The 25,210-nt window shown below is 38.8% G+C and overlaps 1 protein-coding gene and 1 long non-coding RNA gene across 5 annotated transcripts in view; one reads left to right on the forward strand and one right to left on the reverse strand.

Moving 5' to 3' along the window:
• Positions 1–25,210, reverse strand: part of AUTS2 (activator of transcription and developmental regulator AUTS2) — a 1,112,861-nt gene that overhangs the window by 813,085 nt on the left and 274,566 nt on the right. For all 4 annotated transcript variants that reach the window (XM_082432283.1, XM_082432281.1, XM_082432285.1 and 1 more), the window contains exon 2: positions 19,767–19,979. In XM_082432283.1, the coding sequence (XP_082288409.1) occupies positions 19,767–19,979 (213 nt within the window). The remainder of the gene's footprint in view (positions 1–19,766; positions 19,980–25,210) is intronic.
• On the forward strand, positions 11,163–14,613 carry LOC309646300. Its single transcript, XR_014255265.1, has 2 exons — positions 11,163–14,204; positions 14,243–14,613. It is a non-coding gene; the product is annotated as an uncharacterized lncRNA (long non-coding RNA).

A 25,210-nucleotide genomic window follows, 5' to 3' on the forward strand; every position in this document is an offset into this window, starting at 1 on the left:
CCCTCGCTCTCCGCAACTAGAGAAAGCCCGTGTGCAGTAACGAAGACCCAACGTAGCCAAAAATAAATAAATTTATAAAAAAATAAAATAAAATGAAGAAATAATAACAATTCTATATAAACTCTTTCAAGAAATTGAAAAGGGGGGCATACTTCCTTATCCATCACGAGGTCATCACCCTGATACCAAAACCAGACAAAGACACCACAAGAAAAGAAAACTACAGGTCAATTTTGTTTTCAAACATAAATGCAAAGATTCATTTTAAAAATGTTAGCAAATCAAATCAAACAATACATTTAAAAAGTAACAGATCATGACCAAGTGGGGTTTACCCAGAAACACAAGGTTCAGTATTCAAAAATAGATCAGTGTGAATCCCCATATTAACAAAATAAAACAAGAAAATTGACATGATCTGCTGTAGTTAAAATGGATAACCAACAAGGATCTACTGTATAGCACAGGGAACTCTGCTCAATATTATGTAATAACCTAAATGGGAAAAGAATTTGAGAAAGCATAGCTACATGTATATGTATAAGTGAATCACTTTGCTGTACACATGAAACTAACACAACATTGTTAATCACCTATACTCCAATAAAAAATAAAAAGTTTTTTAAAAAAATAAAATAAAATAAAAATTCACATGATCATCCTAATAGACACAGAAAAGGCATTTGATAAAAATCTAGCATCCTCTACTGATAAAAGTCTTATAAACTAAGAATATAACAAAACATTTTCAACCTAATAATGGACATCTATAAAAAACACACAGCTAACATCAGACTTCATGGTGAAAGACTAGCTACTTTCCTCTCCTAAAATCAGGGACAAGGCAGGGATGTCTGCTCTTACCACTTCTATTAAACATGATGTTGGAGGTTCCAGCCAGTGAACTTAGGAAAGAAAAAAAGACATCCAGGCTAGGAATTTTTAAAAAAAACAAAAAACAAAACTGTATCTGTTCACTAAAAATATATGACCATCTGTGTAGAAAATCAGATAGAATCTACAAAAACTACTAAAGTGATTTAGCAAGGTTGCAGGATGAATATAGATAAGTCAACGTGTTTCTATATAGTTCTAACAATGAACAAATGGAAATTAAATTTTTAAGACAATATAATTTATTACACCAAAAATATGAAATACTTAGGAATAAATCTGATAAAAGATGAGAAAGACTTGTATACTGAAAACTATAAAATATTGCTAAGAGAAATTAAATAAGACCTAAATAAACAGAGATAATATACATTATTCAAGAGTTAGAAACTCTACTATTTTTAAATTGTTAATTCTCCCCAAATAATTCTATAACATCAACATACTCTCAACATACATCCAAGCAGGACGCTTTGTAGAAGCTAACAAGCTGACTCTAAAATTCGTATGCAAATACTAAGGACCTAGAAAAGCCACAACTTTGAAAAAGAAGAACAAAGTTGGAGGCCTAACACTACTTGATTTCAGAACTTGTTATAAAGCTACAGTATTGGCAAAAAGACAAATAGATCAATGCAACACAACAGACAGTACAGAAATAAATCCACACAATATGGATAACAGATTTTTTTATACAAAGGTGTAAAAGACAATACAGTGGAGAATGGATAGCTTTTTCAAAATGACTTTGGAAAAACTGGATGTCCATATACAAATGAAATTAATTTTGATATATACCTCTCACCATATATATAAATTAACTCAAAATGGAACATTTACTGTCTAGTTTATGTCAATTACACTGCTTTAAAAAAATAGGAAAGGCAGGAAGAGGAGGTGGCTTGGCCAACTATTCACAGATTTGATTCAGGCCAACACTTAGTACAGGCCCAGTGGCTACCATCCTGTAGTAACAGATAGTCTAACAACTGGTTAAGCACTTTCAGACATGTAAAATAAAAATTCACTTCTCTCATTTCTTTTTTGCTTATTATATAAATCTTCAGGGAAACAACATCAATATTGGTTTCCCTTTAATACAAGAATAAGAAACCAACACCTGAGGGAACGGAATATATAGAAAATATTGAAAACAGGGTACAAAATCAACTGAGAGATAATACTGCCACCAATGCTGCCAATACCCTTTTCCATAAGCCCAGGGTTAACCCAGATCGTATCCTAATGTAACATATCCTGTCTACAGGTAAATGGTCTTCATTAAAAAGTGGTGAAATCTGTAAGGAGAGAAGCGCTTTTTCTGGCACATAACATGACAGTCTTAATTAAATTGGGAGTTTCTGAGCTGGCCACAACCAAAAATCAGTCTGAGAAGTGAAACAGTTAAGGGTTATGTAAGAGCATGAAATGCCGTTTTGTTCCCACATTAATGCTTATTGTATATGTCAATATTGCATATCAGGGCCTGTATAGTAAAAGTGCTAAAAAGAGGCACAGCTTAAATAGGTCATTTCTAAAGTCTTAGAGAAGTCTGAGTTAATAGGTCAATTCGTTCTACCTGTGTCCCCAGATTAAAATACATATTTCTTAAGAACAGTGAAATAAAGGGTTAGCTTATGCTAGCTGAATTAATAATGCAAACAGATTTGAACTGCCCCACTGAATCTCTCTAGGAGCCCAAAGAGGAGAGAACTAGTTGGTAATAGTTTATATTTAACCACAAGGCTGGCTTAGTCAGAGATCCAAGCTTTTCACAGACTAAGTGCAGAAGGTCAAAAAACCAAAGATGATGCAGTTTGATGTGCCTGAATTCTACAAATGCAGGGCAGCCTGCAGAGTGCCACTCAAAAATCCTTGGGGTTGTCAATATTTACTAATCTTAACAATCATCCGGAATATCCAAAAAGATTTTCTTACATGTCCTGAATTTCCTCCTTCTGCTTCCCACCACAATGTTTTTTGTTTCATTTAACTTTTCTACTGGCCCTAGTTATAACAATTAAATTAAGAAAAAATCCCAAGTCTAATGCTAAAATCGGAAGATACACATTTCTTCAGACAACCACAATGCATACTGTTTTGGAAATTTTGCCTTTAATCTCAGGAAGAAATTTTCACAATTGACACATTTCTCTTAATAAGTCAATCCTAAAAACACAATGTCAAGAAAAACATTTTTGCATTTATTTTTATTAGGAAAAATTCTCACATATTAACAATAAGAAAACAAACCACACACAACCCTCCTTCTCTGATGACAAAGCCAGAGGGAGACCTTAATGGTGGCAGCTCATAAATCCTAGCCCAAGATCACAAATACAGCTGTAAGAAAACTCTCCCAAGAAAAATATATGGCAGTAGAAAAACCACAAGAGAGATTAGTGAGAAACTAAGAGCATATCTATCATTCAACAACTTTTCAAAGAGTATTTTTCACAGTTTATTCACTTTAAACTGTTTCAAAGTAATTAGGTAACCCAAGGATGAAGCCCTGGAAAATAGAGATCCATCTCTTATATTCCTCTCATGTCTCTATAATAACAACAGGGTTTTGGACATGTGGAATGCACATAAACCATTTCCTGAAGGAAGAGAGCTCATTTGCAAAAGAGCAGGAAAGGAAACCCAATACAATGACCGCTTCAGCCAAATGACTGTTGAGCAGTCCCAGTGAGGTGACACTGTTTCTTACAAATTTCATTCACTCTATATAAATGAGGTACAGGGAAGAATTTTCTAAACCAGAAAAAGCAATACATGTACCCCAAAATTCACTTTCTGCAAAATTAAAAAAACTAAACTAAAACCTCATGTGTCCAATAATATGGATTAATGCTTAAAAAAGTAAAATTTAGAAATAATTTCACTGCATTACTTCACTATGAATTATTCATAAGAAACAGATTTCCATGATTTCAATTTGAAAGATCTAAAATTACAATTCTCAGATAGCTGCCAACAGGTATGGCCCCTAAACAAAGATGTCTTACCATTTCATATTAACCTCTTCTCAGCAAAAGGCTTTTATCATCTGTTAAAAACAGTATGCATGAGCCCATTCCGTTTAAGGTTTTTCAATCTAATGTACCCACTGGGATCTATAGTAGTCTAATAACCATATGCACATCATAATTTTTACCAAAGTGAGTCATTACTGCAAAGCAGAAACTCTTAGGTGTTGTTCTTTGTACTTAGTACATATTTAAGTGCAGGTTCATCTAAACTATGTTAATACTACCAAAGTCCAGGTAATTCATGATTTTTAAAATCTGCTTATTAACACTTTTAAGGAAAAGGAAATTTTAAGTATTCCAGCACTTACAACTTCACACATATTACAGGTTCCCAGTGTTAGAAGTATACACCGTCTGTATTACTGTTCAATCACAAAAACTGAGGGTCAAAGACAGTCAATAACTCAGTGAAGGACAGACAATGTGTCAACAGCAAGACAGAACCTGTAACCCAAGACTCCTGATTTCCAGGTACTTTCTCCGATAAAGTATTCATACAGCCTGAACAATACAACAGCAAACACTGACATCCTATTCTTCACTGAATATGTTCACAACAAAACTGCTCTCTTTCCTTCTAATTAGCTATAGTGCTTAAAATATCTTGGTAAGTGAGTTGAAAGTCACAGCCATAAGACAATGTGAAGACAACTTCCTCTTCTTCCAGCTGCCTGCATGTAACGTCTAGGAGAAATAATTTCACTGCCCTGAATGAAGATCCCCGTAATTGTTGAAAGAAAAACCTAAAGAGCATTTCTCATATCAATAGCCACAATTTGTCCTCAATTACCTACATATCAACACAATATTTCATATTGTCTAAACCAACAAAGAAAAAGTGTAGAAGGGGCCTCTCTAACGTAGAAGTGTTCTGATACACTTTTTGGTTGTTTCCCACTCTCTGAATCACAGTCCAATCAATTTTACACGTTGTCTCTTACCTGGTTGTCGAGGAAAGAAGATGTACTAGGTTGACATGCATAAGAATAGTGAAGGACCCCACCTCAGGAGTGTAAGAGAGAAGTTATTTCTTATCTCACTCTTTTCATCAACAGTTTTATTTCCACCCCCAAGAGTAGCCTTTTAAAAGGAATGTGGAAATGGGTAGGAAAACACAGCTTTTTAAAATGACTGCTTCATTCTGCTACAACAGTTCACCTATGACACAAAAATACCTTAAAAACTATGCTGATCTGGAATACAGCAACTTTGGTAGAAATAATAAAGACAATAAGTTGCCTTAAAAAAAATAGCATTTCTACCAAAGCTTTACAAAAAAAGAATGTGGAAGCTGGAGCAAGTAAAAGAGCCAAAATTAAAATAATAGGAGCCCAGCTCGAAGTGTTGTTTTCTACAAACACTGTGATTATCCTTGCTTTGTGCCTTGACTCACCAAGACAAAATATGGAATAATTATGCCAGGGGAGCTATAATACTGTGTTTACTTCAAATAAACCTTTTAGCATATTTGTGGTCACTTTTTCAGGTACCTTATTTAAAAATAAACCAACATAGATCACATTTTTAAATCCTCACCAAGTTTATACACCTGATTGGTAACAGAAATGCCCTTGTATCTATAAAAGTTTTCATTTCAATATTAACTTAAAAGAATAAAAAGGTTCGGATCATGTCTAGTGTTCCTTGGTTTGAACCCCTAAAGAATTCACTCACAGAGAAGCACAGTTTCCTCTTCTAGAGATGAAAACCCCCCGAAGAGTTCTCAGTAAAGGCAGTCCTTGACTTATTAACTCCTAAGCCTGAAAAACACTTCCATTAACAAAAGTCTTCAGTCATCCCCAACTGCTACCCCAATATAAGTGCCCAGCAATGACCACCATGAAAAAAAGTTTGTCTTTTTAATGCTTTTGGACTATTCCCCTTAAAATTTGTTCCCATGGTCCTCTAAAATTTTTCATTTTACTTCTCCTGCACCATATTAAATTCTACCTAATTGAAAATTTTCTCAGTTAAAAATATGTCCTTTCAAACTATGTTATTCTAACAAGTGGAATCATCCATCTCTGACTTAATAGGACTGTGCTTCTCACATGTAACTCACATCATACTCACTAAGGCAAAGTGAACTCCGATTTGTGGGGGAGAGGGGGGTAGAAGACATTTTAGGAAATAGATAAGGCTGATGTGATAAGGGTACCTACTGGGGTCAGGAAGCACACCAAGAGCAAGATGGGGAAATTCCTAAAGGTATAAAAATGCATGCAGTTCTACACTTACACAAAGAAGTTTTGGTTTAGCCTGTAAGTAAAGTCAAGTCAATGAAGTCTCTTCAAGCAAGTAACATGATTTAATTTGTATGTTGTCACGATTACATTAGAAGGAATTTGGAGGACAGACTGAAGAATGGTGAGATTAGAGGCTGAGAAGCCAGGAAAGAAGCTACTAATATAGCCAAGAGAAGGAGGACCTGAACCAATGCACTGGCAGGGTAGAAAGTGGTAAATGAAGAGGGACTGATGAGAAATACATAGGACATAAATCTAGAGGATGTGCGGATATGAGGAGTGAAGGGAAAAAGAGTATGACTTCCAGGTTTCTAGCAGGAGAAGATTTATGGCTTGGATGTTTAGCAGACGCTGTGAACATTAACTAAGTGAGGAAATTGAAGAGGAAGAGCAAACTTAGGACAACTGTTGTAGAGTTCAATGTGAAAAATGTTGAATTTGAAATGCTTATGAATGATCCAGGTTGGGAAAAAAAAGTGATAAGCACCTGAATTTATGAAACTGGAAGCTGAGAAGAAAGGTCTGCGTTGGACATTTAAATGGAATTTGCAGCTAAAAAGACTGAACCCACCAGAATGTAACTTCCTCCAAGGCAGAGACTTTTGTCATTTTGTTTGCTATATGCACCTAAAATTATGTCTGCCTACAGGAGTATATGGTCAATAAATATTTAATGAATGGATGCCAAGGGAAAGCAAGTAGTGTGAGAGGGGGAGTGAACTTTATAGAACAGTTTTTTGAGAAATTCACCAGGAAACCACCATTTCTAACACTTTCTAAGAAAGCTAGTGTTTCCAAAAACAAAAAAAAAAGCAATTTACAAATTATCTTCTAGAAGAAAAAATATAACTTGCCAGTAAATTTGTAACTGCTCCACAATCTACTCCTGGGATCACTAATTGTACAATCTCCCATCAGTATTCTCCCTATAAATCTGAGACCTAAATATCTATACAAATATTCCTTTTAAATATTTAAGAATTTTTGAAGTTCTGCTTACATTGAAAATAACTGTCTACCTCCAGTAAACAGAAATGACATAAAATGAGAGAGAGTTTCTGTTTTGTGCAGATTAGCATAAAAAGCTCCATCTTTTGACAGAAACATGACTTTCCCATACCAAGAGTTCCAAGAGTAAGAAGTTACAACTGGGCTTATAAACATAGCAAAACCACTTCTAGAAAATATTTTTCTAGAATAATTTTAGAAATAATTTAGATTATTTTTAGAAATAATCTAGAATAGGACCACCTATTTTTGTGGTCCATGTCAAAAACAATGGCAGTTTCTGGAAACACTGGCAAGCCATTAAGATTTTAATAAAATTACTGGGCCAGGTAATTCCTAGTAAACTGCACCTGAAGTAAAAGTGTGAGAATGCCAAAGCCTTTATTTGTAAAACTAAGAACCCAAGAGAACTGATAAACAACACAGCACTGTTTCTAACAGTTACTGATGCCTTCAGTAGGATAGAGCATTATTCTCATGAGTTTCTTAAAAAGGCAGAGGGAAATGGCATGGCGGGAAAGAAATGAAAAGGACTTTAGTACACGTGTCTGAAGGTATTCATTCTCTAAGAGATGCTCAACTGTGTCTCCCTTTGAATTACACTTAATGCACCAGTCTCAGCCTCACTTACATTGAGAGTTCTCCATGAGGTCAGGATGGATCTACTAAGCTGTGAACGCATCAAGTGCAGAGTTACCATGGTTATACATCCCTTCTGTTATGTCAGAGTCTCTTATATAAGGTTTGCACATGAAGAATGCTCAGTCAATGTTTGCCGAAAGAGTGACTATGGGGAGAATGGATTAATTAGGCCAATTAACAAGGAAATAACACAAAACTGTTCTCTAAAGTCAAAATATTTTAGACACAGGGCATGTGGGACAATAATTTTACAGTGCAAAGACATGCTATTCATGCTTTGATACTAAAAATAGTTTGTACTTTTATGGTAAAAAAGGAGAACCCCACACAAAATATTTGCATGTAAAAGAGGACTCAGTAAATTCCACCTCACTCCCACCCACCATCCCCTCTGTCTCTGCTGCTTGTCTAGTCTCTTTGGGATGATCTCTGAAAAATGGAATGCTGCAGTTTCCCTGGGCCAGCTTTTCTTGGCTGCAGTAGCAATTTCACCATACTGATGGGCAGGACACTGGGACGACAGAATGCTGATACATTCCATGGGAGAACAGCAGACGCCATCCACCAGAAGGGCAGTGACTTCTTGGATTAAATCTTTGCCTGGTGTGTATCTGCTGATCATCAGTATCTCATTTTACATTCATATCCCCAGAGAGGGAAAACAAAGGTCATACTGTATTGGCTTTTTTTTCTGCTGTAAGCAATTAACGTTGGAATGCAACAAGAGCATGCAACTGGCAATGTCATCAATTGCAAAAATAATTATTATTCCAACCTCCAATCATTCAACCTTAATTTATGAAGCACCTTCTTCTATGTGCCAGGCAATGTGCTACAAACACTATGGTGGAGAAAATGGCTATGGTACTTTGCCTCAGCAGAGCCTGGAGTCTAGCAGAAGGGGCAGAAAGAAGGATACAGAATGGAAAAGTCTGTAATTATAAATTGTGCTAACTGTTAGGAAACTAAAAAGGTGGGTGCAAAGGAGAAGGGAATAAAGGGACACCCCTGGAGTGAACATTATGGTCAGGAAAAGCCTCTTTAAAAAGTTGACATTTCAGCTCAAGCCTAAAAGACTAGAAGGAGCCCATGATGCCAAGAGCAGTAGGAAGGGAGAACTTTGGGCGGAGAGAACAACGTGTGTAAGCTACCTGAGGTGGGAGAGAACCTGACATGTTGGAGGAAATGAAGGAAGGACAGAGGGGCAGCACCCAGTGAGCAAGACATGAAGCTGAAGAAAGAGCGCTGGAGAGCCAGGCACTAGAGCCCATAGGAATCTGAATTTTAATTTGAAAACACTGAGTGAATTCACATCTGTGAATAATATGATCAAATGTGTATTTTTAAAAGCTCACGCTGGTGGTTGTATGGAGAATGAATTGCAAGGGCTCGACAACGGAAACGGAAAACACGAAAGGTATCTCAGGTTTTCCAGGCAGGGATAGCCTTGAAACGGGTTTCAAGGGTTTTACTTCCTACATGCAGCACAATCCTGGGCCCCTTGTTGTGTCACAGAGAAATGTCCTCAGGAAGCTTGACTTTAGGTGGGGAGGATGTGTATTCAACCAACTCTAAAACAGGGTACAAGATGAAAAAGGTCAAAAGTGAATTATAAAGACAGTGACTGTATAATCCTAGTTTTCCAGGAAGTCCTGATTTATGCTTATTGTTCCAAGGTAATTATTCATAGTGCCCCCTTTCACTCTCAGAAATGTCCTACATGAGGTGATAAATTCTGGGGTCACCCTAGTTATAAACAGAGGATCATGGGAGTTCTGAAGAAAATGCAATTAATTCGGAGAGAAAAGATGATAAAAGCTTCAAGGAAGAAGTAGATTTGAAGTAGTCATTGAAAGATAAATATGACTATTGAAGAAGGCCATTCCAAATGAAGGGAACAGCATAGGCACAGGCTTGGCAGTGTGGAGGAAACACAGGGCTCTTGCAAATAACAGCAAGTGCAGCAACGGTTTGGTGTTTATGGAGAGCAGAAAGAGGGAGGCAAAGCAGGAAAGGTACGTTGAAGCAAACTTGGGATCCAGGAGGTCCTACACTAAGGCAGCTTTGATTTTATTTCACTGGCTATGGAGGGTCACTGAAACTTTTTGAACAAGAGAGTAAATAGCAATGAGCAAAACAATGCTGAACTATGCTAAGAATCCAGGTAAGATGACCAGTATAAATGTTGAGGGGAAAGGACCAGCATGGTCAAGGGAGCAATGAACCAGGTGGCAAAGGCATTTTGTAACTTTAAGAGCAAATCTAAGTGGCTTCCCATGCAATCCTGACTGGGTGGAGAAGCAAGCAAGAGATTTTGAAGGGAAGGAGAGAGTGAGATGAAAGCCCAAAAGCTGAAAGTCTAGCCTGAAGACAAGCTCCAAGATAGAAAAGGAAGAAGAAAGATGGGCCATCAGGTTTAAGAGGAAGCAGAAAAGAGCGGGGTCAGAATCATCAGGGAAAGGTTTTTTAAACTCCATATCCTTCTCTCTCAGTATTCTGGTATGTCAATTTGTCTCCTCACTCTACCTAGAGAACCAAGGGGGCAGCTGGCATAGACTCCCTACATGATCCCAATATATCCCCCTTCACACATAGCTACATAATCACAGCCCGCGAATGCCTCGCCCTAATACTCCCCACTGCCATATTCATTTGAGAAATACAAATTTAGAGTTTTAATACGAGGAGGTAGGAGGCAGGTGATGATAAATTATGCAAGTGGGCTGCTTAAGTTTCAGAAAGTACCATTCAGCCTTCTAGCAATGTGAGCTGGGCCCATTGCCCAGCTTTATATTTCACCTGAGAGGCAGGGGCTTTTCCCATCATCCTCATTATTTCTTAGAGAAATTTGATGACAGTATTTTTTTACATCAGAAGTTGTTATCAACAGTCTTATTCATACAGTGTGATAATTTCATTAGCAACTGTTCAGGAGATCATTTTGCACTCATCTCCAGAGGAACAGTATTTCTGGTCTCAGAGCAATGCATTAAAAACAAATGCTACCCACTGTTGACACACCTCAGGCAATTGTTAAGTCCTAAATCTACGTTTTGCTACTTAAACAAAATTTCTTCTGAGGGCCTTTGGTCTGTCTGGTTTTAGAAGGAAAATATTTCCTTTTGAATTTGTGGAACCCAAACCAGAAATTCAAGTATAAAATTTTATTATATTGAAGCTTTCTTACTAATGAAGAAAACAGTTAATGGTCTTTAGGCTCAACTGATACCTAGGCAGTATTTTCAGATTTAATTCACACCTGCCCCCCAATACTGCCACTGAATACCACCAATTTTTATAATATGGAGGATTCATAAAATTTATAAACGTTAAGAGTGAAATACCACTGTGGTGCTGAAAGAAGAAAGCAATAAGAGGAACCTAAAAGGGACATCCCTGGCGGTCCAGTGGTTAAGACTACGCACCTCCACTACAGGGGGCACAGGTTTGATCCCTGGTCAGGGAACTAAGATCCCTCATGCCGCATGGTGTAGCCAAAAAAAAAAGGAAACTAAAAGAAAGAGTAATGAATAAACTCCAGTTACCAGATGTATAAAAAGCTGTGTTCTTTGAGGGAGCTTGGGGGTATAAAGAGAGAAGAATACAACATAATTATTCTACTGAGGCTACATTCTAGTAAACTAACAAAAAGCAGCCATTTTGAAAACATTTTTTATAATGTAATGTCTATAGTATTCGGAAGAAACATTTCTTTTTTCCAATAATATTTTGAAAAAGAACTCAATTAGTAAATATACAGAACGAGAATATGGTCCTAGTATTGATAAAATTATTTCAAACAGGATATGGTTTAAAAACTTTAAGATTTGTTACAAGTTTTGCAAATAGCACAGAAATGTTCCCTTTCTCTTTTCTAAAAAAAAAAAAAAAAAACACGATTCAGTTTACTAAAAGTATGATTCTTACAGCACCTGCATTGGAGTTGCTTAAGGAACTTGGTGTCACACTCTTACCCTCATCCCAGGGACTGTGGCTCCACCAGTCAGAGGTGCTGTCTGGAAATCTGCATGTTAATAAAAGCCCCAGGGTCGTTCTGACATAGGTGGTCTGAAGATCACCCTTTGAGAAACATTATTCTGTATGTTCCCATCCATAAAATGCAGCTAATTGCTTCTCAATCTAATCACAGCCAATCTCAGCCACTCAGAACCATCACTAGCAATTAGGACCGTCCAGCCTTGCACTACATGATTTCAAGACATGTAGTGACGTGAGTGCTTCCTGAGCAATCGCAGGTGCACGGTGGTCACAGAATGACCAGCAATAACGGCGTCACTGTAGGCAGAGGCGCGGGAGAAGTGGCAGCTTCTGCAGAGCTGTGATCAATGAATGCAGGTCAAGTGTTTCCGCAGGCCCCATGGCAGAGCTTGTTGGGCCTCCTGAAAGACACCAGGCAGGCCCGGACAGGACTTGGCCCAAGTTTGCGAGCCATTTTGGTTTCTGCTCCTGTGTGTGTGTTTGTGAACACTAGTATAAGGACACACACCTCTAGATGTGAAAAGACCCTGAGTTTCTGAAAGAACTCTATTGCTTGGTACAAAATCATCACGACTTGTATCAAGAGACAAAATGCTCCAGAATTCATTTAGAATACCCAAATAGGGTCTTTTAAACATCATTAGGACCCAGCAGTAACTCAAGCATATTAAAACAGTTGGGTTCCTGTGGCAAAGCAGGTCTAATGGGACTGAGGGTTAAGTACAGCAAGGGGTGTGTCATCAAGGTCCCCTCAGCCCCTCAGGAACTCTCTAAAAGCAAATATCGGCCCTACTCAAACAAAGCATATAATTCAGTATGGTTTTGTCTCACAGTAGTCACTGAAATGTTCAAGGGAAAGCTAAAAAGAATGCAGTAATGTTGTATCTATCTTCACATTTAATTAAAAAGAGAGCTAACAGCACTTCCAAGAGGGAGGTCATTCCTTGTTCACCACAAGATTTCTCCGTGCAAAGCTATTTTGAGTATGGGCAATAAAACAATTCAACATGTAAACACTTACAAAAGCTACCATTTCAGAAATGCTACTGATGCTTTAGCTAACAAACTCTGAAGATGAGGTACAAATGACAATTCCGCAGCTGGAGGCAGCCATAAGAGAATCAAGAACACCATCCACAAAGTCCAATCTAATCCTCCATCCTCCTCTTCCCTCATTGTGCTTGGAGGCCCCAACTGCCTTCAACAGAATTGTATGATAGGAAAAGGTTTATAGGAAGAAAAGTTGTATGCAAGACCTTGAATATAACATCTCAGAGTTCAAGAGATCAGATCATCATTTTCTCCTGCACAGTCACTATACAAACAGCAGAGGAAGAAAGAAGGATGATGTCCTACAAAAAACTCATGGCAATTACAAGATGTTAGCAGGTTTAAAATAAGAACCTTACACAGTTATACACATTTAAAGGAAACCATACAAAGGTGAGCCCTGGGCAGATGGCTTGTTTTCCAGCCCAGTGAGTCCACATTTGGCTCTCTGGGCAGGATGAGACATTCGGCTCTGCCTATGTGCACATACTGAATCTTCAAATGCACCTTTAGCTTTTCCTCCTTGGAAGAAGAATTACAAATTGGCCCTTAAAATATCCAACAGTTCTCAAGTAACATTTACCACACAGAGCTGCCTGGGCCTGCCTTAAAGCCCACCCACAATTTCATTTTCAATTAGCAGCTCCTCGAAAGGCAGTAATGAAAGCAGTTGCTAAAGAGCATTCAGATGTCACTGAAAGACTGTAAACCCAAACTGTAAATAGCACATTGTGAGTCGCCTGTCACCACCATCAACTCCCACGGGAATCTCGCAACACGTGGCTATCACAACCATCTGTTCAGCTCCCCAACTGACACCACTGCAAACCACACAGCCACCTACCCACTCCCACCTCCCACTCATTACCTGTCATGTACAGACTTGTGTGGAGATGGGACTGCTGTAAGTGGAGATTAGAATGCAGAACACATGGAGGCTTATTTCACGTTCTGTAGCTAAGATCTGGCCACATGCAGACAACACTGTATCTTCAGAAAAGGGAAAAGCTTCCATTAAATTAACACAGAATGCAGTTTTAATATAAATAAAGGGAGTCTGTCTACCTTCATCAAGTATCCGAAGCGTAGTGTCTAAATCTTGTAAAGAGAAAAACATGCTGCCTCACCCTTCAATCACCAGTATTGTAGGAATTTATAGTAGGTAGAGTTGAGAATGATTTCTGTCACTGCCCATCTTACTCCTCTAAGAATATATAGTATATTTAGTATATTTAAATGGCCCTTAATAAAACTCCACACACACATACATATAACAAATTCCTACTTTGGGATTAGTGAATGTCACTGTTTTATTAAACAATTTCTATAGGTCTCAGGATCATTGGAGCTGAGTTAATGTTTCTATAGGTCTCAGGATCATTGGAGCTGAGTTAATGTCCATTCTTTTAATTGCAGTTCCTTTTCCAATTCAGCCTATTTTCTCTCTATGGGTTTTATTTTATGAGATGGTAATCAATGTGCTATGTCCTCTTTTTGGTCAATTTTTACTAAATTTTAATTAAGAGTTATATACATCACTTGGGATAAAATTTATTACTGGCCACCTCACTTCAAACATCTGTCTCACAGAAGTCAAGTGATATTTATGCTCACTCTTACCAACATGCAGGGCCAATAGAATATATCCCAGACAACAATGTACGGGGTCAAAAGACACAAAACAAAAATTCTAGAACTCAAAAAATAAACTCACTGCTTCTAAAGCCCAAGGGGGGGGGGGAACACCAAAAACCTTCATATAATCTGTTGTTATAATAGTCGCAGGTTTCCAAATACCAAACAAATACCTCCAATATAATACACAACTAATTCTGAAAAGAGATCGGCCTGGGTTGGAGGTTCCCCAAAAATCAGATGTTAAAAACTGGCATCTTATCCTTATTTCAAGTCAATCAAGATTCCAAGAGCAATTATAAGCCAACCTCCTTCCTCACTCCTGGTCCCAGTCTTTTCTTCCATGTTTTTACTCTTATTTCTGTAGTTTTGGCAAAGGGAAAGAAGTAGTGTGCAACTTAAATGCATCAGAAGGAAAAATAAAGAATTTTCTTTAATATCTCAATTTGTAACCTTCACATGACTACACAATTTTTAAAAAGCAAATGAAATCCCAATTAACACATTAAACTTGAAACTCTGAAGTATGAAGTAAAAACGATTTAACTGCAGCTCACATTTCTTGATACCAGCTCAATATACCTTCAGTCATTTAACCATTATAACAAATGTATTTATGAAAGAGCACCTAGCAAAGTGCACGTCTTTTCATTACTAAAGTATAACACCTAATTACATTAGTGTTTCAAATGCTCTGATTTCCAGAAACCTGTAGGCTCTAGCGTCAAACTGGATAAATACCTGTGTGATTTCAGCCTGGATTTCCACCCAGAACTAATTAGAAGGTCTTCAGCAATGTGACTTGAACTGGGTCTGCTTAATCAAAGTTTTCCATTATAAATCCTCCTTCACAAGTTAATTTCTACTAGTAACAAATGTCACCAAGAAGTCTTCCGACAATCTGAGTGAGTCCACTGAAATAAAGGATCTGCCTCTGGTAGTAAATGCTCTCAAAGGAGAAGAGCACGGGCAAGATATACTGCTTCATCAGGATGGGTGCAAGCTCAGCTGGTGGTTTAGTCACCTGGGCCCTTGACCAACACAACCACTCACTCCAAATAAGGCGAACATGCAATGCCAATACACAAAGCAGACGCAGCCACCACGCAAAGCTTTAAACAAGAGCTCTAATTCTAAAGACTTGGCACTGGGATCAATCCCTCCTCTTCCTAGAAATCAGTATACATCTTTGATATCTACAATGTCAGCTATTAATCCTCCACCAAGTTTGACTCCACCAAACTAGACTTTCAGAGAGAGGAGCAAACTTCCATTCTTTACAAGCAACACCTACCCAGATCAATTTGTATAAAGATTTTTAAACCACGTAAGGCATTCCCACATAAGCCATTCTCACCAGCAAGGTTAGAGTCTAACTGCCGGGCTCCTGAAATATTCCCGAATTCCTTTATTTTCCTCCCAAATAGTGTTCTCCTATGGCTAGAAGCTATCTCAATAGGTTGCCTCTCTCTGGGAAATTCTGTCCTTAGATGAATGGCTTTTTGGCAGTTAAAATTCAGTTAGGAGGGAGACTCCGGAATTTATTTTGATGATCCATCCTTGTGTCTGTTAGTTAGAAGAGTTCATATAACCTAAAAATTCCTCCTAGCTCACTTAAGCCTATTTCCTCTGGTTCAGTTCATACTAGAGAAAGACGGGACAGACTAATGGACTAAATGAAGATTTAGAAATATCCACTCAGAGACAAATCTGAGAGTTCTCTGAACCCTTATCAACTTTTCCTCATCTCTTTTCTATTTTTAAAACCCCTCTGCTCAGTGTTTTCAACTACAAAGTACTAAATTTTTAAAGCATCCCCTGTGGTCTAGAAGTTAGACATACTGAAAGAAAACTAAACTCAAAGTCCTCAGAGGAGTTAAGTTTTCCCAAAACGCTTCTGCAGAAGTTAAGGCTCGGTCAGTTGGAAGGTTTGGCAGCACATAACTTCAATGTGCTCTTCAGTAGTTTCCCAGTTAGAGAGTAAAGATCCTTATGCAGAGGACCTATCAACCTCTGTTTTGATTTTCCCGCTCCCAAGTCAAAGTAGGAAAAACAAAACAAAACAAAACAAGCAAAAAAAAAACCAACCTACCATATCCTTATTAGTAAGAGCCAAAACTTTTTAATATAATGTTTGAGTACTCACATCATGGGCAAATAGTTCTGTGTAGGACAAACATAAGCATAGGGGGGGTCAGAAAGACATGTAGTCTTTTATATAACACTTACTCCTTTCTTCATTTTTTAAAACCCCTTTGGAAATTAAAAAGAAAATTCAAATTTGCCATATAAAAAAGTGCAACCATTTTACAAGACAGTTGCCAGCTCAGCACCTTCTAAGTCAGTATGTATTTATACTTAAAAACATAATCCAACAAGTAAGTTACATTGGGGTGGTTACTACTTAGAACACTTTCTTTTAACAGTATGGAAATGGAGACGAGCACGGGCAAAATATACTGCTTCATCGGGATGGGTGCAAGCTCAGCTGGAGCTTTTTTTTTCACTCTTCTCCTTTAATGTCTTCACAGAGCCAACCAGTTACAGACTCCAAAACTAAGTACTTTCAGACCTACTATGGTCTTCTTTTACAGACCTCAGCAACACTATATATCTGTGTTATTCAAAAACTTAAAGAATCATGGAACTGAGAAACCTTCTAATCCAAATCTCTCATTTTACAGATGGGCAGCAACAGACAGTGATTTGTTCAGGGTTTCATAATAGCACATATGATGCTAGGAATATTATAAATGAAAGTATTACAGCTTTACCTCAATTATCAACTTCTGTTTCCCTTCCTACTAAAATAACACTTGGATAGTATACTTTGGCATCAACACTGAAGATAAGAAAACACCACTTGTTTTTAAAACTCTTACATAGGCCAAAGATACGATTCATTCTTTCCTTCTCCATGATTCATAAAAAGTGAGTCAAACTAATTGCTTTTCAAATATTTTCCCTGAAATAAGGATCGCTTTGATTTCAAATAACATTAGTACCAGAAGATGGATAATTAAGACCAAAAAGCTACTCGAATTTGAGACATACAAGTCCTTGCCTTCTTGTAAGATCATAAACTCTTTCACTAGAGGACAGAGTAGAAAGAAGGATTTCGAAGACAGAGAACAGAAAAGTCAGATCAAGTATGGAAGTAAGAGAGTCAAGGATGAGGAACCACAGCTGTGTGTAAGCTCAGAATTAAATTGATTTCTTGTCTGAAAGGGTAAGAAGCCCTCCTCCCACCCTGTTGGAGAGGCAGTGGTTACACTGCAACCTCTCTCCATCGGGAATAATCACTTTTGCTACATATCTCACATGGAGAGGCATGCGTTGGAAGTCACAAATACCACAGGAAAACTATCTTTTATAGAACCCAGCCCTTCCTCCCTCACCCCACTCTCTGTCAAAAAAAAACAGAAAGTTTTTTTTTTTTAATCTTCATCCAAATGTGGTTGCCTTCAACTTTCCAAGCTCTTTCTCTGCTCTCTGTACTTGATAGTTTATCCTGTTTTCTTCTTGAGCTTTCATAGGCCATTTCTATGACCACAATCACTCCCTCTGACCAAACCAACTCATGTAGTTTCTAAAAATACTTATAGACTCCCTGCATCTCACGACTTGGAGTCCTTATCTCAAACAAGGGAAGCAGAATATACAGGGAAAACAGAGAAAGGCAGAGAAATCTGGGTCTAAACCCTAGCTCTGTACCTCACTGTTAAGTGGCCTCAGACAAGTCACTTTATTTCTTTAAGCCCCAGTTTTCCCATCTGTAAAGTAACCATAATACCATCTACTAACCAGGGTTGTTGTGAAAATTGTAGATTATACTACACAAACTCCCTCACTGAACGACTGTACCGTGTTATGCATCAGATAAATGTTAATAATAACCATTATAACTCTAACCTGGCATTTCATTTCAGGACAAAGAAAAACCACCATGTGTGTCAGAGGTGGGGATACTTCCCTGAGATCCTCATGAGTCCATGCTGAAATCCATCACTCTAGGTATTTTCTCAGAAGTTTACCCATCAAGTTCCACTCTGACACCAAACTTATTAAGGACTTTGATCTTTCAAATCTTTTAACTGAAATTCATCACCAAAAATATATTCTTGATTCTTTGTAAGAAAAATTTCCAAACTGGCTTGACCATTATCAAATAGGAAATTTGAGATGACAAACTTCTGTGCCTAAACCCCTAGCGATTCTGGTTCATCAGGTTCTAGGGTAGAGCTAGGAATATGTGTTTAATAAGGCTCATGATATGATTCTAATGATCTGTGAGGTTTTAGAACCACTGTTTTGTCTGATCCTAGATCTCTTCCCTCTGCAGAGAAACATCTGCAAACTAGGAATTACCTGTTCAGCTTCTAATTAGCAGCACCTGCTCTGTGAACCACACTCCCTTCCTCTGCTTCCTTCAAGTGATAGTCAATTCCACCCAGTGGTCCCTCCAAAAACAAACAAAACACACCCAGGACACAGGTAACTCAGCAGGTGCTAAAGCCTCCGGATTTGTGCTGAAAAATTGCTATAAACAGCTTCATTTCTCATTATTAATCTATCTCATATGGGGATTTCCACAGGCAGAAAGGCTCCCCAAATGCCAAGAGCTGTATTTTCTTGTGGATCATTGAAACCTAATTATTAAACAGCCCAGTAAGCCCCACTACCAGACTTTCATACAATCAGCAGATCACAAAGACAGTCCTGAATTATAGGCTGCGGAGGACACCTAAAGAACCAAAAGGCAAACTCATTTCTTCCAGTGCTCTCCCACATGCCACAGTATTTGGGCTTCCCTGGAAAACATAAATCTTATGCAGGGTACTGCCTGCATGCAGATAACCATTTTTAGCGCCTCAGAACCTTGAGATACACAGTGTATTTGAACAAATCTGCCTGTTTCCTTTGTTTTACCTCAGAGGATCTCTCCCTGCAAGCCAGTCTACCTGGACCATCACCAAGACTTCCGTTAGTCTGCCCTCAATGCCAGTAGCGCCAGCATCAGGCTTTGTTACACAGAGCACATGTGACTGAAAGGGTACCGTGCTAAAGTTTCAAACTGTGATAAAAACAATGAGCTTGGTGTGGTATATTCTTTTAGAAGCAAACACACAGCTCTGCAGGGCAGCCCTCCGGCACCCACCAAGGATAATATCTTCTCCACCTGTTAGGAAGAACCCCAGAGAAGCAGGCACCTGAGGAAGAGCAGCCACAGGAATGAACAAACCCTAAGCTTCCTCACCTGTCTGAGTCCCTTCGGCATTTTCTTTCTCTTCCCGAGGTGCTGGCAGAGGTTGCGGTCATTTTCCCGGTCTGAGCTGTAGTGGTGTGGGTGACTGAGTCTGCTCTTCTTGGAGTGAAAGGACAAGCCGTTGGTAAGTGCTTCCCGTTTCTTCTTGGTCAGAGGGGTCTGGCGTTTCTCCACACGTTCCTGAGGCTTAAGTGCTACATCTTTCTGTAGAAAAAAAGAGAAGGAAAGTGGTGGTTACATAGGTAGCTAGCGTCACACCCAAAACAGAGGCTAAATGGGGTTCCTAGAAGGGAGGGAGTAAAGGCAAGAAAGTGGGGTATGACACTACCTAAAACTAAGAAACATGGCTCTCAATTTTTCTGACTCCCTAATGCCACAAATATATCCTTTCTATTCTTCTTGGGGAAGAAAAAGCTCAACAAAGCACAAAGTATCTGTCCATTAAAAGTGCTTTCACTGCTGCCTGGGGTAGTAGCTTTCCATCTGGCTCTCCCCTAGGTCCAGTGCATGCTACTCCCTGAGGAGCCTTAATACACTCACTTCCCAAGATGGTACATCAATTACGTTTCAGAAAAGGAGTACTAAGTGCATGCTCAATTCAAAAAAATCAGCACAAGACTGAACATACCAGGGCCAGGTGGATGTGAGCCAGCAAGAAAGAAACTGTCAATTCACATGATTAAAATGTTTCCTTAATGCATTATATTTTTACCACAAGTTCCTCTGAGCATCCTTAATTCCCATCTTCTTTGCAAAATGTAACAACCATATTATCACCAAGATCAACAGCAACTTTTCACTTATTCCTGTGTGTGGCTGGGGGATGGGGGAGGGTGGGAGAAGGATCATGGATGTTCTGGAATAGGGAGCAGCACCTGTAGGAACTACAGGCAAGCATTTCAGGCCACATGACATAGGTTAGTTCTGTGCCTTCAGGCAGGTCAGGACATCCTGAGATACCAAAAGACCTGGGTTCGGGCTCTGATGCTGATATTATTCATTATGAAACTTGGAGTAAGTCACTGCAACTCTGAGCCCACATGGAAAATGGACTCAGATATGACCTGATACAATATATGTTAAAGTCCTTAGAACCCTGAGAAATGTACACATTAAGCAATAACACTAAAATGATTTGGCATTCAATCATTTGTTAATGAATAGATATGTTCCTCTTTACACTGAAAATGCTCCTTCCTGGAGCCTCATCTGCACACGGTTTCTCAGTTTCTGTGGTCCTAAATGCACATTTAAAAATAAAGTAAAACCAGGGACTCCCCTGGCGGTCCAGTGGTTAAGAATCTGCCTTCCAACGCAGGGGACATGGGTTTGACCCCTGGTCGGGGAACTAAGATCCCACATGCTGTGGGGCAACTAAGCCCATGCACCGCAACTACTGAGCCCGCATGCCACAACTAGAGAGCCCACGTGCTGCAACTACAGAGCCCATGCGCTCTGGAGCCCCCACACCGCAACTACTGAGCATGCGTGCTGCAACGAAAGATCCCGCTTGCCGCAACTAAGACCCGACGCAGCCAAAAATAAAATAATGTATTTTTTAAATAAAATAAAAAACAAAAACAAACATTCCCCTTCATCCATTTCTCATTCTCAAAATACCACTCTCTCTTTCCTCTCCTTCACAGCCAGTATTCTTGGAGCAGTTATCTATCTATTCTACCTCTTCCTAATACCTCAGCACTCCCGACTTGACACACACGGTGCTCCTTGATGTCTTTCCCAATTCAGCCACGGCCATTATTTGGGGACCTTGGACATTTACATCTGCTTTGCCTTGGCCTCAAAAGCCCACCCTTCTACTCCCCTCCCTTTTCTAGTTCAAGAACCCTTCCCAGTGGCTGCCAGTTCAGGGAGACCGTTCTGTAATGCAAAGCACTGTTCTCAGGTCTCCACTCATTCAACAAATGTTTTTTGTGCACCTAGTATATTCCAAGTACAAACTTAGCACCGTCCTGCAGGCGCTGGGAAAACAATTGTGTGGGAGAAAAATCCCCACATCATGGAACTTAGAATTTAGGGGACAGATACTAATCAAATCACACAAATATATAATTGCAAACTGAACTAACTGCTCTAAGGGAAAGCTAACAGGGTGCTAAAACTGGGGGAAATGGTCTAGCCTAGAGGAGGGGACTGTTGCTGAGGAGATGACTGCCATTTGACCTAGATCTGAAAGTCTGGGCAGAGAGAACAGCTTGTGTAAAAGCCCTGAGGCAGCTGGTAGCATGATTCTTTGAAAGAATAAGGTCGGTACTAAGTATCAGTAACCCCAGTGCTTCACTTACAGAGCCAGGCAAGTAATAGATGGTCAAATTATGCTTGCTAAATAAATAATACAACTAAAATATCCAAATCTATAAACCACAATAGTGATTTAATAATATCTCAAGCTGTCTCTAACACAGAGTGAGTGAGGCAAGCTAGAAATGCTGATAGAAGCAAGAAACCAAGAAACCCAAATAAGCAGGCACTGCTGGCGCACAGGAAGGATCACAGCAAATAGCAAGAAGCCCCAGAAAAGGAGAAGGGCCTTATCTTTGGGGCAAGAATATATCAAAAATAATAATCCTACAAGGCAAATGAGTAGCTTCTGGTCTAACTTCTAGCTGCTTCCACTGCAGATGATTTACTCTCTGCCACTGGAGAGGCAGGTCTCCCAAGGCAATGAAGATGTGGTGAGGAAGTGTTTAGAGGACAAGGTGAGATCGAAGCAAGTACACATGGCCATTAATTCCAGTCTCAGAACCTTGCACACTATGCCTAACAGATGACAAATGTTCAACAAATGTCTGCTATGTTTATTGCTTTGTCTGATGTCCACTACCACAGTCAGCTGTGTCAGACATCTGCTCAGAATTTGGCCTCAAATGTAACCAATTTAGTCAGCTATCATGAAAAAACACTCAGGTATAATGGCAACACTAGCAGAAGCAGCCAGGTAAGTCCCACTGTGGACTGCTTCTATATAATATGATTAAACTGTACCACTTCGAAGGGTAATACATAAACTCCCCACAGGCTGAAAAAAACACCTTTCTTTGTTCACACCGTCCACCTACTGCCCTACATCATATGGATGTAGAGTATAGGGTTAATAAACAAATGGTATTTAATAATGTATCAGCTGTGCTTTTAGAAAAAAATTATGCCATTCTCTTCGGAGACCAAATCTTTTTTTCATACTGAAGGTGCTCCAAAGTATATTGAAAATTATGTGCAATTCCATACAAATGTGAATTAATATTTATGAGAGTATGGTATAATTTTTTCCAAATCCATTTTATTTTCATGTAGCATATTAATCAAGGCATTCTCACTGCACCACAGAATAGCTACACAGAGCAAATGGACCCCATGCCGTGACATTAGCTTGTAAGAGACCTGCTGAAGTCTTAGCAGCAGCAATACAATCATCTCAGCTCCAATTAATATTGAGATTTTCAACTCTGGAGGCTGTGTAGGGGAAGAGGGGAAGAGGGGAAGAAAGAGAGGCTCAAAATGTGTATAGAGGTGGTAGCTTAAGAGGTAAAGAATGCAGTCTTTTAAAAGTTTTTATTACATAAGAGGTTTTCAAAGATTATCTTTAGAGAGTATCTTTATACTTTCAAAGATACAGTTTTATTTATAAAATTACTGCATAGACCCTTTGGAACAGTTCCTGAAAAAAACAGGCTGCTATTTGTTTGTTCCCTCTATAAACCTATACGGACTGTTTACTGTGTATCAAGTAAAATAATCACTTAATTTCTCAATGGCTGTCTTGAGGGTGAAATGACAAAAACTGTCCATTGTAAGCAATGAGACTCAAACACAAATAGCTTATAAACTACTCACCTTATAACATTCTAAAGAGTTGCACACATGATTACATACATGTGTATATGTGCATATATCCATCCACCAACAAATTATCAGCAACTAATTTAAGAATTTCCTTAAAGAAACTTGGGCAGCCTATAAAGTACTGCTTCAATATAAGAAGAAAAATTGTCTGGTTTATACAATAACTTTTTAGGATCGATGAATGGCAATTTTCAAAGGCCTGTTGAGTCATTAGTCTACCGTGGTTCACAAAGAAAATTAATGTCTATCAGAACTATCTACAGTGGTTTTTGAAAATAAGATGACTATGCCCCATACTCAGCAAGGGAAGCATTTTGCACACTAGCAAGGGAGGGGGGCAGGAGGATAAGGAAGAGATCTGGAAAAAATGCTTTAAGGCATTCATTTGACAATCACAGAAGAAGTAAGAAAGCCAGCCAGCCAACAACAGAAGGCTAGCTGGGAGGTAAAAAGATTTAGACATGTTTTCTGGCAATAGAGGGGGTAAGTGCACAAGCTATGTACAACAGGCGGGGAACAGGTTTCTTGAATAGTTGAAATTATGTGATTTTTTAGGTCATTGGTGATGGAGGGCATGGTCACAGCAGTGCATATGCTGAGAGGGAGGCTCAGAGACCGACTAACCAAGGCAATCTCCTTCAACACCCAGCCTGTCTTCAAAATAGGCGATCTTGCTCTTGACTTTCCCTTCTCCCAAATTACAATCTTCCACCAAAGGCTTCCTCTGCCACTCTTAAAGTTCAAAATGAGATGGTTCGGTGTTGCACCAACTAAGGGAGAGCAGCGAATTGCAGATGAACCCTGTGTAGGCTGCACAGCTCCATTTGCTGATTAGAGGTGAAGCCAGAGACAACAGCAAATGAGGGCACGATTCGCCTGCCTTGCATGAAATAGGTTTTAGAAAGAGAGCCTCCATCTGATTTTCCCAGCCAAACTAGTCTGAGGGCAGCCCATCACTTACAAATATGTGTGCCTGCATGTGCCCAAATGTACGTACATGTGTGAAAAAGGGGTGCAATCTAAGCAGAACCTCTTCTATTAGTTCTTTGATCTTAGGGATTTGCAAAGAAAATAACAAAGAAGCCCAGAGAAAAAGAAAAAGTGCTTTCTCTGTTACCATCACAAGACGTTATCAGCTGTGTGCTGTCATTTTAGTCTGTCAAGTCCTTTCTTGGTTTATTATATTGCATTTGTATTTGTTTTTGAATGGCTTTACAAACACTGATTCCAACACTTCTCTTAAGTGCAAAAGAAGTAAAAGGGTTTACAGTAATAATAAGAAGTGAAAATTAGAGAAACAAAACATAACAGTGCTTTTAAAACTTAACTCTATATGGACATGTTCACAGTGGTCCCCCACTTTGGAGTTTTGAACAAATGGACTTATGAACAGACTTTCAGGACCTAAACTTTTTAGTAAGTACAGGAGACTTATAGGAATTTACAAATAAAATAATCAATATGGCATTCAAAAAAATAATCCCTCATGTTTTCATCTTTTAAAAACAAAAATCAAAATACCTACTATATGCCAGACATTTTGCCACCTGTTAGATTATCTAAGAAAGGAT

The sequence above is a fragment of the Balaenoptera physalus genome (genome assembly GCF_965194825.1).
Source record: "Balaenoptera physalus genome assembly, chromosome: 16".
Taxonomy (NCBI): Eukaryota; Metazoa; Chordata; class Mammalia; order Artiodactyla; family Balaenopteridae; genus Balaenoptera; species Balaenoptera physalus.